General features: G+C 38.7%; 1 protein-coding gene across 1 annotated transcript; it reads right to left on the bottom strand.

Annotated features, from left to right (window-relative positions):
- Window positions 1-527: 527 nt before the first annotated feature.
- On the bottom strand, window positions 528-12021 carry LOC306830462 (acetylcholinesterase-like). Its single transcript, XM_079353993.1, has 10 exons — window positions 11903-12021; window positions 9585-9896; window positions 6948-7182; window positions 6492-6624; window positions 6249-6400; window positions 5415-5601; window positions 4730-5037; window positions 3712-3921; window positions 3467-3624; window positions 528-2134 (listed from the first exon to the last, which is right to left on the bottom strand). Exons 2-10 carry the CDS (start codon window positions 9886-9888, stop codon window positions 2037-2039), a joined length of 1785 nt encoding a protein of 594 aa, XP_079210119.1. The 5' UTR covers window positions 9889-9896; window positions 11903-12021; the 3' UTR covers window positions 528-2036.
- Window positions 12022-12791: the final 770 nt, after the last annotated feature.

The following is a 12791-nucleotide window of genomic DNA, read 5'->3' as shown; positions in this document are numbered from 1 at the left end:
GAGGCCTGACACTGTTTGGCATTGTAACTATAAATCAAATGTGATAAGGAAACGTTCCTATTGCCATATACAGCATGTGTGTTTGGAAGGTCTGCCTGGTGCTAACACTTATTGAACACGCTTGTTGAAACATTTTTAAATAGTCCTCTCAGATGACACATTTCTTAAAACAGCTCATACAGTATGTGAAACAAAATATAACAGTTAACCAGACAAAATGACACAGCTCAAACAAGCATTCAATTCATGAGGTGTCTGTGACAATAAATGACTCAGTCACAGAAATGGGACGTTCCTTTGACATTTTGCAGAACGGAGGTTATCAAAATGTTTCGATATTTTGTTCGAGTGGCAGTGGCAATGTGTTCAACATTATCCACTTTTTCAAAGTCACCTAGAGAATGTTTTGACTGCTAAATGCTAACTGCATCAAAGAGTTGGTTTACTTAAATCTAAAATTTTGAATCAGGTTTCAACCGTCCAAGGTTTTACATCTCACTTTTTAAAGAAAAGCATTATAGTCAATACATTCTACAACACCTTTTTTATAGCACCATGTCACAATAGATGGAATCATTTTACATGTTTGATAACATTTCAGACCAAACTCAGACAATATGTTTTTTACATATGATCAGTGTAAGAACACATATTGTAGATTTTTTACTGCAATAGTAACACAACACAGTTAAGTTAGCTGGAAATTAAAAACATGTACACAGCACTGCATGGAGAAAAACGTATTATATCATAAATAAAAAGATTAGAGAAGCAAAACATAGTCATTAACATCAAGTGATAGCGAGGAGGTATTTGGAGAACATGGGGCTGTTTGCATCTGTTATCATTCACTAACAGGTGCTAAAACATGAGCAAACTGTGGCAAGAATGATGTATTTTTTCAGAAGAAATAAATGATGGTTAAAAGTGGTAAATGTTGGTTGACATAATAAACTTTTATTCAAGAATTGAGTTAATTAGAGAGAAAGAGAGAAACTGTGAGAATGTACAGTTTACTAACACATCAGGTCAGAAAACCACATTCGATGGCCTCTCGCATTTAAAATGGATTTACAGTAAATGTTTCCTGCAGGATGACTATTTTCTTTGTCATCTAATAGAACATACTATCAATGACTGTATATAGCAATGCAGGAAAGACCAAATATGTGCTTTCCTTCTCTGATATGATAAGGCAAATGCATGCCTACAGTATTTCAAGCAAAACAAACAAAGGTTAGGATTTCCATCATGTGATTGTGGAGGCACATGTGTGTTAGTCACCATATAACATCAGATTAACTTCATTGATTTGTAGAATCTCATATTGAATAGATAACCTTGTTTTATGATCGTTCCTTGTTCTTTATTTTTCATTAGAACACATTTTACACTGATACAAATCAAGGATTTCCCGGATTGTCTGTGAGATGAATCATTTTCAAAACACAAAATACAGACATCAATTCTGCATCAGTGCCGCTTGTCAGCAAGGACATGAAAAACTACACACTTGACATACAGGATTTGTTGCAGGATGTCAGTCACTTGGTGGTTGTATCTCTTTTTTTTCTGTTCGGAGTGGATTGCGTTGTGTTTAAGAAACAACTTCTGATTCATAGCAGACAAGTGAACAGAAATCAACAGCATTTCCTGTATGCATACGTCATTGTATTACTTCAAAATTAAAAAAGAAAAAGTGGCAATGAAGAACTGAAGCAATCAAAGAGCTTTAAGTTGGTGCAATCAAAGCCATGTCTCTGGTTACTCGTTTGGAGGAATATTTGCATCAAACATGAGTTTTTTTTGTCTGCCAATGTCCATTAGCAAAGGGGTCCCTAAATGCAAAGTGAACACCATGAAAAGCTTTTCTTCCATTGAACCGCAAACTCAAAATAATTAAATGGACCTTAAAAAAAGTTAAAACTACCAAATAGAAAGGGTTATTGAACATGCTGTCTGTATACTGCTTTGTGAACTGTAAACTGTAAACTGACTGTAATGTCAATGGCACCATACAAGTCCATGTCTTCAGTCTAAATACAGATTAAGGTCATTGCCAGTATAGCAATGAGCAAAATGTTATTAGAACAGAGCATAATCCCGTTTGCTTTAACACAGGACAACAGATCATCTGTGGAAAAAGAGGAGAGAGTGAGACTGTTAGGTTTTCTTTAACACAAGTTTGATAAATGTATGTGATTGGAATGTCATGTTATGTAAATGTGTCAGACAACATATATTCTTGGATCCCAGGACGTCTTCTTATTGTCTGTTCCAAAAGTTGGAACGGAACTAGGAAAGAAAGCGTTTGAATGTGCTGCTCCCTTTACTTGGAACAAATTACATAATGAATTGAAATTTAGCAACCTTCTCTCGCTGGACACTATTAAGTTAAATAATTAAATAATTTGGAGACAGAGACCTCTGGCTGTAAAAGTTCTCCCTGATATGCTTGTGGATGACCATGTCAAGCATTTAGTGTTCAGATCTGTTATTTTGTGTTGTTTCATTACCTTAAGATGTATTTTTTGTATTTGCATTGTTGGCTGCTCAGTGTCTATCTGAGACAATTGTGCTGCTGCTTGTCTTGTCCAGGACACTCTTGAAAAAAGATTTTTAATCTCAATGAGTTTTTCTTTCCTGGTTAAATAAAGGTCTATAAAAAAATAAGATACTGATAACAGAATAAGATAACTACACTATATAATTTTTCAAATTTAAGTCATTGTTAAAATGTATTCAAAACTACAAGGTGCTGGTGGGCATGGCGGTTGGCATGCATGCTCCATAGCGGGAGGCTGGGGTCATGGCCGGGGTTCGAGCCCAAGCCCTGTTTTTATCGCTCCCTTGTTTTATACTCTAACCACTGTCCTATGTGCTGGAAATGGATCAGAAGAAACAGTGTCTTTGTTGGTTTTTATTCTACGTGCAACTAGCTACAGTGTTGTAACAAAGCTACAGAGTGTCTGAATGAAAGTTTATCGTAATCCCAATATGTTTGGGTATTTAAACACATGCTTCACAATGTCACAAAAATGTCACGTAGTGTCAAGGCAAAAAAAGAAAAAAGAAGAAGAGGACCCGCCGGAAAATAGAGAGACGAGAGACAGCTGATAAAGTTTACACGAAGTTAAGGGGCATCTAAAACTGCACAATAATGAGGGTGCCCATGGCAGCTGAAGCCTTGGAGTTACTTGTGGACACAGACTCAGGTTATTCATGTGTTGATGGACATTAATCTGATTTGAATGAAACGGAAGCAAGTCTGGTGGGTCAAATTTGGGCCGCGTACATGCCAGCGGTGGACATGTGCAAAGACGTTGGACACCCAGTCACCTGTAAATCTTGTAAATACTCCAGACTGTGATTATTCACCCAATGCCTCCTACTTAACATAGGCTTACTATACTAGGTTTTATGTGTTAATATGCGACATAGAGATAGACAGACAGACGTTTCTAACCTGCAGCTTTCTGTATACTCGGCATCAGTTTGTTCCACAGGTGACACTCTTTAGCCCTCATCCTCATCTTTTGTTCTGGGTGGTTGTAGTTCAGAGTGACATATTGTTGCTGTTCATGGCTGAACATGGGCCACACATCTCCATCGATGCCTGGACTCCTGGCATAAAGAAAACCCAATCAAGACATCAGTTTCACAAGAGTCCTCACTGCTCGAGGGACTGATTGTCGATCTGATTATGCTCACCCTGTCCTTGCAAAGTTGGCCCAGTGTTTCATGAACTTCTTGGTCATGTTCACCTCGTTCTTTGTGTATCCCAGGGAGACATTCAAAGGCATTCCAAAGACAAATTCTATCTCATAGCCATGCATAACACCCATCCATGATGGCCATGGATTGGCAGACGAACGGTGGTCAAACGAATAAAGGAAACTCTTCCCACCACGCTTTGAGTACCTGGGAAGAAAGTAGTTTTGTGCTGTGTTAGGTTAGGTACAATACAGAAAACAAAACTCTGACATATTTGATAATTTCTCTCTTTTTTGCAGGTGACTCCAACAATCACTTGAAAAGGTCAGCACTACAAAAAAAGTTAATTAAGCAAAGTGCTAAACAAAAACAAAGCAGAACTATTGCTATGACAAAATGTACATTCAGATTTAAGAATAAGTGCTGCAGTGGCAAATCAAACAAACATAAGACTACTTCTGCAGCCAGCTTAAAGTGGTCACTTGATGACCTGAGGTATTCTGCACTTTAATTTTCATGTCGTAAGATTACCACTTGGACAGGAAATTAGGTTTGGATGAATTCGATTGGACCGCCCCTAAGTGTTGGATAAGTCATTAGATATTCTATTCAATTCAATTAAAAAACTTTATTTGTCCCCAGGGGGCAATTTAAAGGCACACAGAGCAGTTAGTGAATAACCAAAGATGATGTGTCAACGAAAGAATAAAGTGTTGAGATGCAAGTACAATATGAAACATTTTACAGGAAGAGATCATTTCCATTTCAAAATACTCAGATAATGCTTAATCTAACTATATTTTGAAGATAAATAAACACATAACACAAAATAAATACAGACGTCAGCTTAAAACCAGGAAACATTAACATTTTTTCATTTCATTTCATTGAGACTTATGTCTTTCTTTTTGTCTCTTTGCTTTTAAGTCCATTTGTGGAATGCTTACCATCACCTTTAAAAATTAGTTCAACTCCCATGAATACCACATTGTTAAAACTAAGAATTGCTCTTTACCTTTCAGCGAACTCCAGGTGAGGACAGAACATTTGGTCTCCAACCAGACTAGCCAGCAAGTCACGATTTTTTGTCACGTTATTCTCATCACTCCAATCCGTGTACTCGAAAATTGCAGCTTCTCTTGCAACATCACTCGAGTCTGACATCGCAAGGCCAACTGTATCCAGGAATATCTTTCTGTCAATAAGACCCTCACTTGTGAGAGATATACCAGGCACGCCATACATAAGGAAGTAAGTCCCCTCATCCTTGTTTAGGCCAAACAACAACTCTTGCTTACAAAGGTTCCCAGAACTCAGCAACACCTGTAGAGGAAAACCAGGATACCATTAACCACTAATTCATTACCACTAATCATCATTATTGTCTTATCTCTACACCCTTGCTTGTGTCGAAATAACCCTCTGATGCGTATGTAGCTGAGGACAAAAGTGTCTGCTAACTCGATTGTAGAATTGTAGCAAGGTGGCATTTGACTTAAATTCAAATGTTGTCTGTACCTCAGTGTTAAAAGCTTATGGCAAATCGAAAAGAAAGTGATCCTAAACACAAGTAAATGATTTTGCTATTGACATTTGTAAAATTATAAAATTACTCTCTGTGTAATATTATGTGCAACAAAGACAATTTTAACAAACAATGACGAGTCTTTACCCACATATACAGAAACATACGTACATACTTCAACTGTATCTGGTAGAAAGTCCCCATCCACAACAGGGACAAAGGGAAAAGCTACAAGGGCTGGCTTGGTGAGAACATCATATGTCTTTGATGTCAATTTCTCAGGATCAGCCTTCTGCAGACAAGCTTCCATTTGAGCTCCATTAGATGTGGGGCACCCAAGCAAAGCAGCTAACTTCACAGACCTGTATCATGGCACATAGAGAAGAAGCAAGGCAATCACTGAAAGCTTCCTCTAAGCTCTGCTCCCCGAGAAATAGGTGATTACATTTTTTTATAGAATACAAACTGTAATAAATACAAATGGAGACATCAATCTGGTCCATCCTATCTGAGTATGACTTTTTGGTGATGAATGTGATTGTGATTGTTGGCCTTTGCTGCTTGTTTGGCAATTTAATTATTGTTGCACTGGGACTTATTATCAGGATCACTTTTATTTAGAAATAAAACAATGTAATCTAATCAGCTGATCATGAGCCACACTGCTTGTGTCAATGATGAGAAAGGAGTTTGTTTCAATGGAAACAATCCCAAACTGAAAAATTCCAGCTGTGTGGATGGGAACATGGTTGAGTCATGGACAGAAGATTATGAGGACAATAACAGGGATGGAGAATATGAGGACTGTCAGACCAAGTTGCATTAGTATTGTAAGTTAACATCCTGATCTAAATGTAGTTCAGACTAACGTTAGCTGCAGTTGGGAGGATGTTTCTTTTTTTAGTAGTGTTCTCTAAAACTCTGGATTATTGGATTTCATTGCATATCGTACGAATGGATGAGGGATAAAGAAAACCAGGTTGTTACTGACTGAATTAATGCACCCTACCGTTGCCAGGCCTCCTCCTGGCTAATTGTGGCCCAGGGTGCATTAGGTGAGCCACTCTGCATCACAGCCCTCTGAAACAGACCCTGGCTGCCTGGTGAGAGCAGGTGGAAGCCCACTGATGCTGACCCAGCACTCTCTCCAAAAAGAGTCACCTGGAACCAACCATCTGTGTTTACTGTTGGATTTGATAATGTAAACGAATCTTGTCGTGTGATTTGAGGTTAGGAGGCCCAGTCACCTTACCTTTGACGGATCTCCTCCAAATGCAGCAATGTTATCAACGACCCACTGGAGGGCCAAGCGCTGATCCAGCAGGCCTGCGTTTCCTTGGATGTTCTTGTTGTCAGGGAGAGACAGGAAACCCCAAGGTCCAAGTCTGTCATAAACAAGGAATGAGGAAGTAATAAATAAGACCTTTAGTTACTGTAGTGGTAATCTGTCTGTCAAGAAACAAGTAGTGCACATTTTGATAAGGATATCCTGTTTACGGATTCCTTTGTTCTACTTTGAGCACCATGATAGCATTTTATAGGAAATGTTTCTGTCTTCAACATTCAATGTAGGCAAGAATCCAATGTCATAAAGGCTATGATGGGAGAAAACCTGCTCAAAGAAGACTACTATATGTTTTAGTATTCAAATACATTTGTAAGCCTCATGTCAGAATATTATGTAACAAAGGGCTAGTTTAATCCTTACCTGTAATTCATTGATACAACAACCACACTTTCAGATTTACTAAGGAAGCGGCCATCATATATGTCCAGAGAGCTTGTTCCTCCAGTAAACCCTCCTCCATAGATCCAGACGAGGACGGGAGCCGGTGCTAAGTTTTTATTCTGGGTTTTGTTGAATCGTGGAGCCCACACATTTAAGTACAGACAGTCCTCACTCAGCTGAGTGTTTGGGTTCCACATTTCTGACCCTTTGAATCCTAAAAAGAAAGATCATATAATACAGGTCAAAAGAAGCTGCAATCAAAATGAACACCTATCATTGCTGATTCAGTTCTTAAATTTGAACTTTATTATGACACATTTTATGTATTATTCTGAGATTTTAAATCCATCCATTTTTTGCCGCTTATCCGGGGCCGGGTCGCGGGGGCAGCAGTCTAAGCAGAGACGCCCAGAATTCCCTCACCCCAGACACCTCCTCCAGCTCTTCCGGTGGGACCCTGAGGCGTTTCCAAGCCAGCCGAGAGACATAGTCTCTCCAGCGTGTCCTGGGTCTACCCCGAGGCCTCCTCCCGGAGGGACATGCCCGGAACACCTCCCTAGGGAGGCGTCCAGGGGGCATCCGGACCAGATGCCTGAACCACCTCAACTGACTCCTCTCGATGTGAAGGAGTAGCGGCTGTACTCCGGGCTCCTCCCTGGTGACCGAGCTCCTCACCCTATCTCTAAGGGTGCGCCCAGCCACCCTACGGAGGAAGCCCATTTCGGCCGCTTGTATCTGAGATCTCGTTCTTTCGGTCATGACCCAAATCTCATGACCATAGGTCCTACCCTCACCTATGGAGCTGAATGTGAACAACCTAATTAGCTATTTATGTTTGGACTCAAATGGTTACAGAAGTATTCAGTTTAAAGAGCAGCATTTTGTTATAAGGGGTTGTTGTGGCTCAATTGGTAAAGTCAGTCGTCTCTCAATTGAAGGGTTTTAGGTTCGATCCCAAGCTGTTGCAGCAACATGTCTGATTTGGGGAAGAAAATTAACCCCAAATTGCTTCTGCTGCAGGGAATAAATTGAATTAGTCAGTATTGATAGTCACATTAGTAATTACTTCCATCAGTGTGTGAATGGGGAGGTATGGCATGCAGTGTCAAAAAAGTGCTTTGAGCAGTCAGAAGACTAGAAAAGCACGATACAAGCTCAAGTTCCTTTACCATATCAAAGCAAAAACAGCGGCCTAATATCTACTTCAACCCAATTTTACTTTGATAGTCAAATCTATATTTAGAGTATGTCTTCCTTGATGCACTTGCCGACCACAAATTTTCAGCTGCTCCCACACAACCCCTGACAGGTGGCTGTGTCTATGAATAGCTATGTTTGCATGACCCCACCCCATTCCACTTCTTGGACTGGGGGACTTAGCCTGTATCAAATTATATTTGTGTATGTGGAGTTATGTGTGCACAAGCAGCAATACTTGTTTTCTCAACAGTTAAAGGGGCTCCAAATATCGAATCCTACAACACTTGTCACAATAAAGATGTGGATTTATTTCTGTCTACAACACAGTATGAATCATCCAATCATTCACAAACTGTGAGTGGTTGTGTATGTGTGACAAGGGGTTGTGTAACTGCTTATACCCACTGAAACAGCTACCTGAAGTTAGCACATTGACCTTAAAAGACATCTCTTACTCAAACATGTACTTATATGGACTCCTCTGGTGCCTTGTTACAATCTGGTCGCCCAAGTGTGACAAGGCAACACCAAATCAGATCTGCATCGCTCGTCCACTGTTAAGACACTCCACTAGGAAACATTAGAACCAACAGGATTTTGTCGCTGACATTTGCTCAAGTTGTGCACTGTTAGGACACGCTGTAATAGAAAGAATATTTTGGTACCATGTAGCATCAGTTTTGGAACTTTGTTTTCATTTGGATACAATGGAGCAATGCAAACCTTAATATCTACACATTAGAACCCACTCACAAAATCACATGACTATACTGCTCAAAGTCATCCCAACACGACTGTACAATTGCATCACACTACCAAAACTACTAATTGCTTTTTTTTTTTTGCAAAGAATTTCAGTTCATCAGACTCTGAAAGAAGAAACTTAAACAAACGAGTTTTGAGTTGGGATCAATTAAGAAATATAGAAAATATATTATAAATAAATAAAACATGTTTGACACGTAAAAATAATGTTGTGAAAGAGAGAATAACTCCCATGAATTCCCCCCAGTCTCAAAGTCAGTCAAAATCTTTTTGGTTTGTTTTTTTGATTGAAGCAGTAGATTTTACATACTGTGCATTTAACGTGCTGATGAATTTTTTTTTTTAATTTACTGATATTTCAGTGATATGTTTGTACCTGATTTGGTATTTAAAAAAAAAAAAAAATAGCTGTAACAACATTACCAGTACAAACTGTGTAACTATAAATAATGTTAAAAAAATCTCTGCACACCTGGAAGCGCGGCAGGAGTGTCAGATGAGGGTAAACTTTAAGAGCAATCTTAATTAGGTATACTGCATTAAACTTGATGAAGATCGGTTAGAACGAAACATTGCAGGATCAAAGAAATATGTCATCGTAAGACTAGACTAGGTATGTGTGGGAGTCTTTCTCATAAAAATGAATCTTACCTTTGTACACTGTATCAGGAATCTGGTAGCACGAATTTGGAAAATTGGTGGAGTCCTTTAGCCCCTCCCATCCTTCCACTGGCTCAGGAGATCTGAATCGCAGTTTACCCAGAGGTGGTTTTCCATAAGGAATTCCAAGAAATGCTCTAACCTCACCACCCAGCACTGAAAGTGACTTCCCTTGAACTTTCCCATGCTTTGTATTGATTACAAGGTCATCCTGAGTGACGGGTGTTGCCGTTGGGATTTGAGGCAAGAGTAGAAGAAGAAGGGTGAAGTGTAAACACAGAGAGGCTGTCGCCATGGAAAATCCTGCGAAGACACAAACAAACAATTTGTCCAAAATATTTTCACATTCAGTTGTAGATAATGCATTTGTTCATTTACAATCTAAATTTTTTCACCAAATCAAGCATGGCCTTAAATATGTTTTTACTTCTTTTGTTTTTTATTATCTTTTTAATCCTTATTCTGTGATTGCGGACATCTTTAAAATTGATTTAGCAACATTAAACAGAAATCTCTCCAAATTCTAAACATTGGAAAGAACTGTCTCCTCATTCCCCCTCATCCCTAGAGTCAAATGTATGCACATATTTTGCCATGTCACTGACAGAAGCTTCAGTTTTTAACCAGCTTTGCATGGGTCTTGAAAGCTTACCGCTTTATTACTCAATTTTTCAAAAATAATAATCTAGTTAACTTATTTCTAAAATAGTTTGCTTGCCTGCTTCCATCATTGCAACACCTGTTAGTTTGCTCTAACAATTGGTCTCCAAACCAGGGGCATCCAAAGGGGGTATAGGGGGTCTTAAAACCACCTACCATCTCTCGCTTAAAAAAAATTGAGAGCTAAGGCTCACTGGCTGCTGCATTGTTATCAGAGAAACCCACATTTTAACATAGTATATAAGGTCATTTAATGATTTAATTCAGTAAATATTTTACATGCTGGTAAGAACTTTATTTTTTTTGGTCTCAACTCCCTGTGAAAAATGTTCAACCAGTTATATCTATGCTTCTGTCCTTTACATGTGCAAGTCGTCTTTAAAAAAAAGAAAAAATCTCATTTAGCTGTTGTTAATCAAGAGTATCATTCAATGTAACTTTTTGCAATGGAAAATGTAAGAAAAGGACATTTCTGCAGCATGCAGCTGCAGCATGCATGTCTTTTTACATCTCACGTTGACGCTGTTCTCTGTATCTAACTGTGACTTGTGTGTTTTGAACTGTGCTAACATCTAGACACTTTCCTCTCTGCTGTTCTTCGTATCTAACTCTGTGACTGGATTCTAACCTGTACTAACACACTAACATCCTGACACTTACTCTTCTTTTACACTTTATTCTTGTTGATAGGTTAAATGTTTTTGTATAGTTGCACTGTCGTTATTTGCTGCTCTGTGTGCCCTGAATTGCCCCCCGGGGACAAATAAAGTTTTTGTTAATTGAATTGAATGCTGTAAATCTGACACCTTCCACAGCAGAGGTTTGAAAAATCTACATATTCACTAATCTTGTCTTTAATCTTCTAAATTTGCTTCAGCAGATATATTATTATTAGTTTTAATCATTCAAAAAGCAGCACAGAGCTTCTCATAGGAGCTTTAAATTTGGCTCCAGTATCATCCTATACCAGTGCAATTAAATTAGATTTTTTTGTTCCCTTTAATCCACTCAGCATATCCCCTTTTTTACAAACTGTTTTAATACACTTAGTAACTTTTGAATAACTCCAAATGCAGTTGTCACTTCATGACAGACTAGCTTGGAAAATCTGACAAAAATGTAAGAGATGTCTGGACATTGGTTTAATAGGTTCGCAATGGGCATCAAAGCATCTGGTCGAAAACAAACAGGGCTTTATCTGCATTTAGTCTGAGCCTTAAGCTAGGCAAAAAGTCGATCAAAAGTCCAGTTTCCTAAGAAATAGGCTATGGCTCAGTGTTCAGACTCAAGGGTGTGTGTCAGAGAGCGAGAGAGAGAGAGCGAGCGAGCGAGCGAGAGAGAGTCCGGCGGCAAGTGTGTCACTTTCTAGCGTCTCTTTTAAGCCCTCAAATATAAGACATAAAGGCCGTTAGTAAATATAACGACACAAAACGCTTTTCTTTGGTGAAACCGTTTTGCTGTTAAAAAAAAAAAACACCCACAGTCTACGCAAATAGCTTCCAGAGAAATAAAAGTAGCGCGCAGCTTTAATAAGGGAGAGACGCGCACACTTCACTTCACTTCAAAGACACCAGTTTAAAATACAATATAGGCTAGAGTGCCGAGTTTTCGAGTTTTGCAATTGTTAAAAAGCCTAAATGACGTCTTACCTTCTCAGCTGGCCGTGTGTGGATTGAAGAGGAAAGGAGACGGCATTGATGAGATGAAGAAGGCGTGGAAAGGGTCAGTGTCCAGCGTGCGTTGGGTTGGCCTGGCCCCTGTCCACGACCGACAGCTGCTGCTGCTTCTACTATAACTACTAATTAATGATCAAACTCCGGAAAAAAATCCTCTACTATCTCAATGGCTAATTCCACTACTAACAATAATAGTAATAACATACACAATTATTTCAATTTGATTTTACGCGTGTAGCGCATTTTATGCAAACTCAATGTGCTTAACAGAAGACAAAGAAAAACAAACACAATACAAACTCACATACAATAATAAACAAAACAAGAAATAAAATACTACTAATAATTAATAAATAAGTGGATTCAAGAGCTCACTTTAAACCAAAACATATTTGTAAAATGAGCATGCACCATATACACTTACACCGTTTTCTGTTGAGTGTTTACAGAGACCATGCATCAACCTGTACACATAAAAAAGCTAAACTAGCAACCATGGGTATGAGAAATAAGCATTTTTTTAAGACCGCTTTGAAAAGAACCAAAAGTTTTTTACAGACCTCAGGTCAGCTAGTAGTTTATTCCACAAAACTGCATCAAGGTGACAAAATGCACTTTCAACAGATATAATCTTGCCTTTTAATAAATTCAGCAGACCCCTACCTGCTGAGCTGAGGGATGTATTCAGCCCAAAGTTAAGGTGCCATTGTATTAGAAACCAGAAGTAATATTTTGAATTCAATTCTGTTGTGAACTTAAAGTCAGTTTTGGGAATTGGTGTTATGTATTCTATTGCCTTTGTCCCATTTAGCAATCTAGCTGCTGCGTTTCAGATGGTTGATTTTTTGGGAAGTCTAGCATA

This window comes from Symphodus melops (genome assembly GCF_947650265.1).
Source record: "Symphodus melops genome assembly, chromosome: 10".
Classification (NCBI taxonomy): Eukaryota; Metazoa; Chordata; class Actinopteri; order Labriformes; family Labridae; genus Symphodus; species Symphodus melops.
Note: the sequence above shows the minus strand (reverse complement) of the source record. Positions and strands in the feature narration are given on the sequence as shown.

Excerpts from the sequence above, each read along its gene's own strand:
- LOC306830462 (XM_079353993.1), bottom strand. The coding sequence starts at position 9,888 with ATGGCGACAGCCTCTCTGTGTTTACACTTCACCCTTCTTCTTCTACTC. Across the intron at positions 7,183-9,584 it reads TCCTGATACAGTGTACAAAG|GATTCAAAGGGTCAGAAATG; the intron begins GTAAGATTCATT and ends CTTTCTTTTTAG. Across the intron at positions 5,602-6,248 it reads CAGGAGGAGGCCTGGCAACG|GTCTGTGAAGTTAGCTGCTT; the intron begins GTAGGGTGCATT and ends GCCATGATACAG.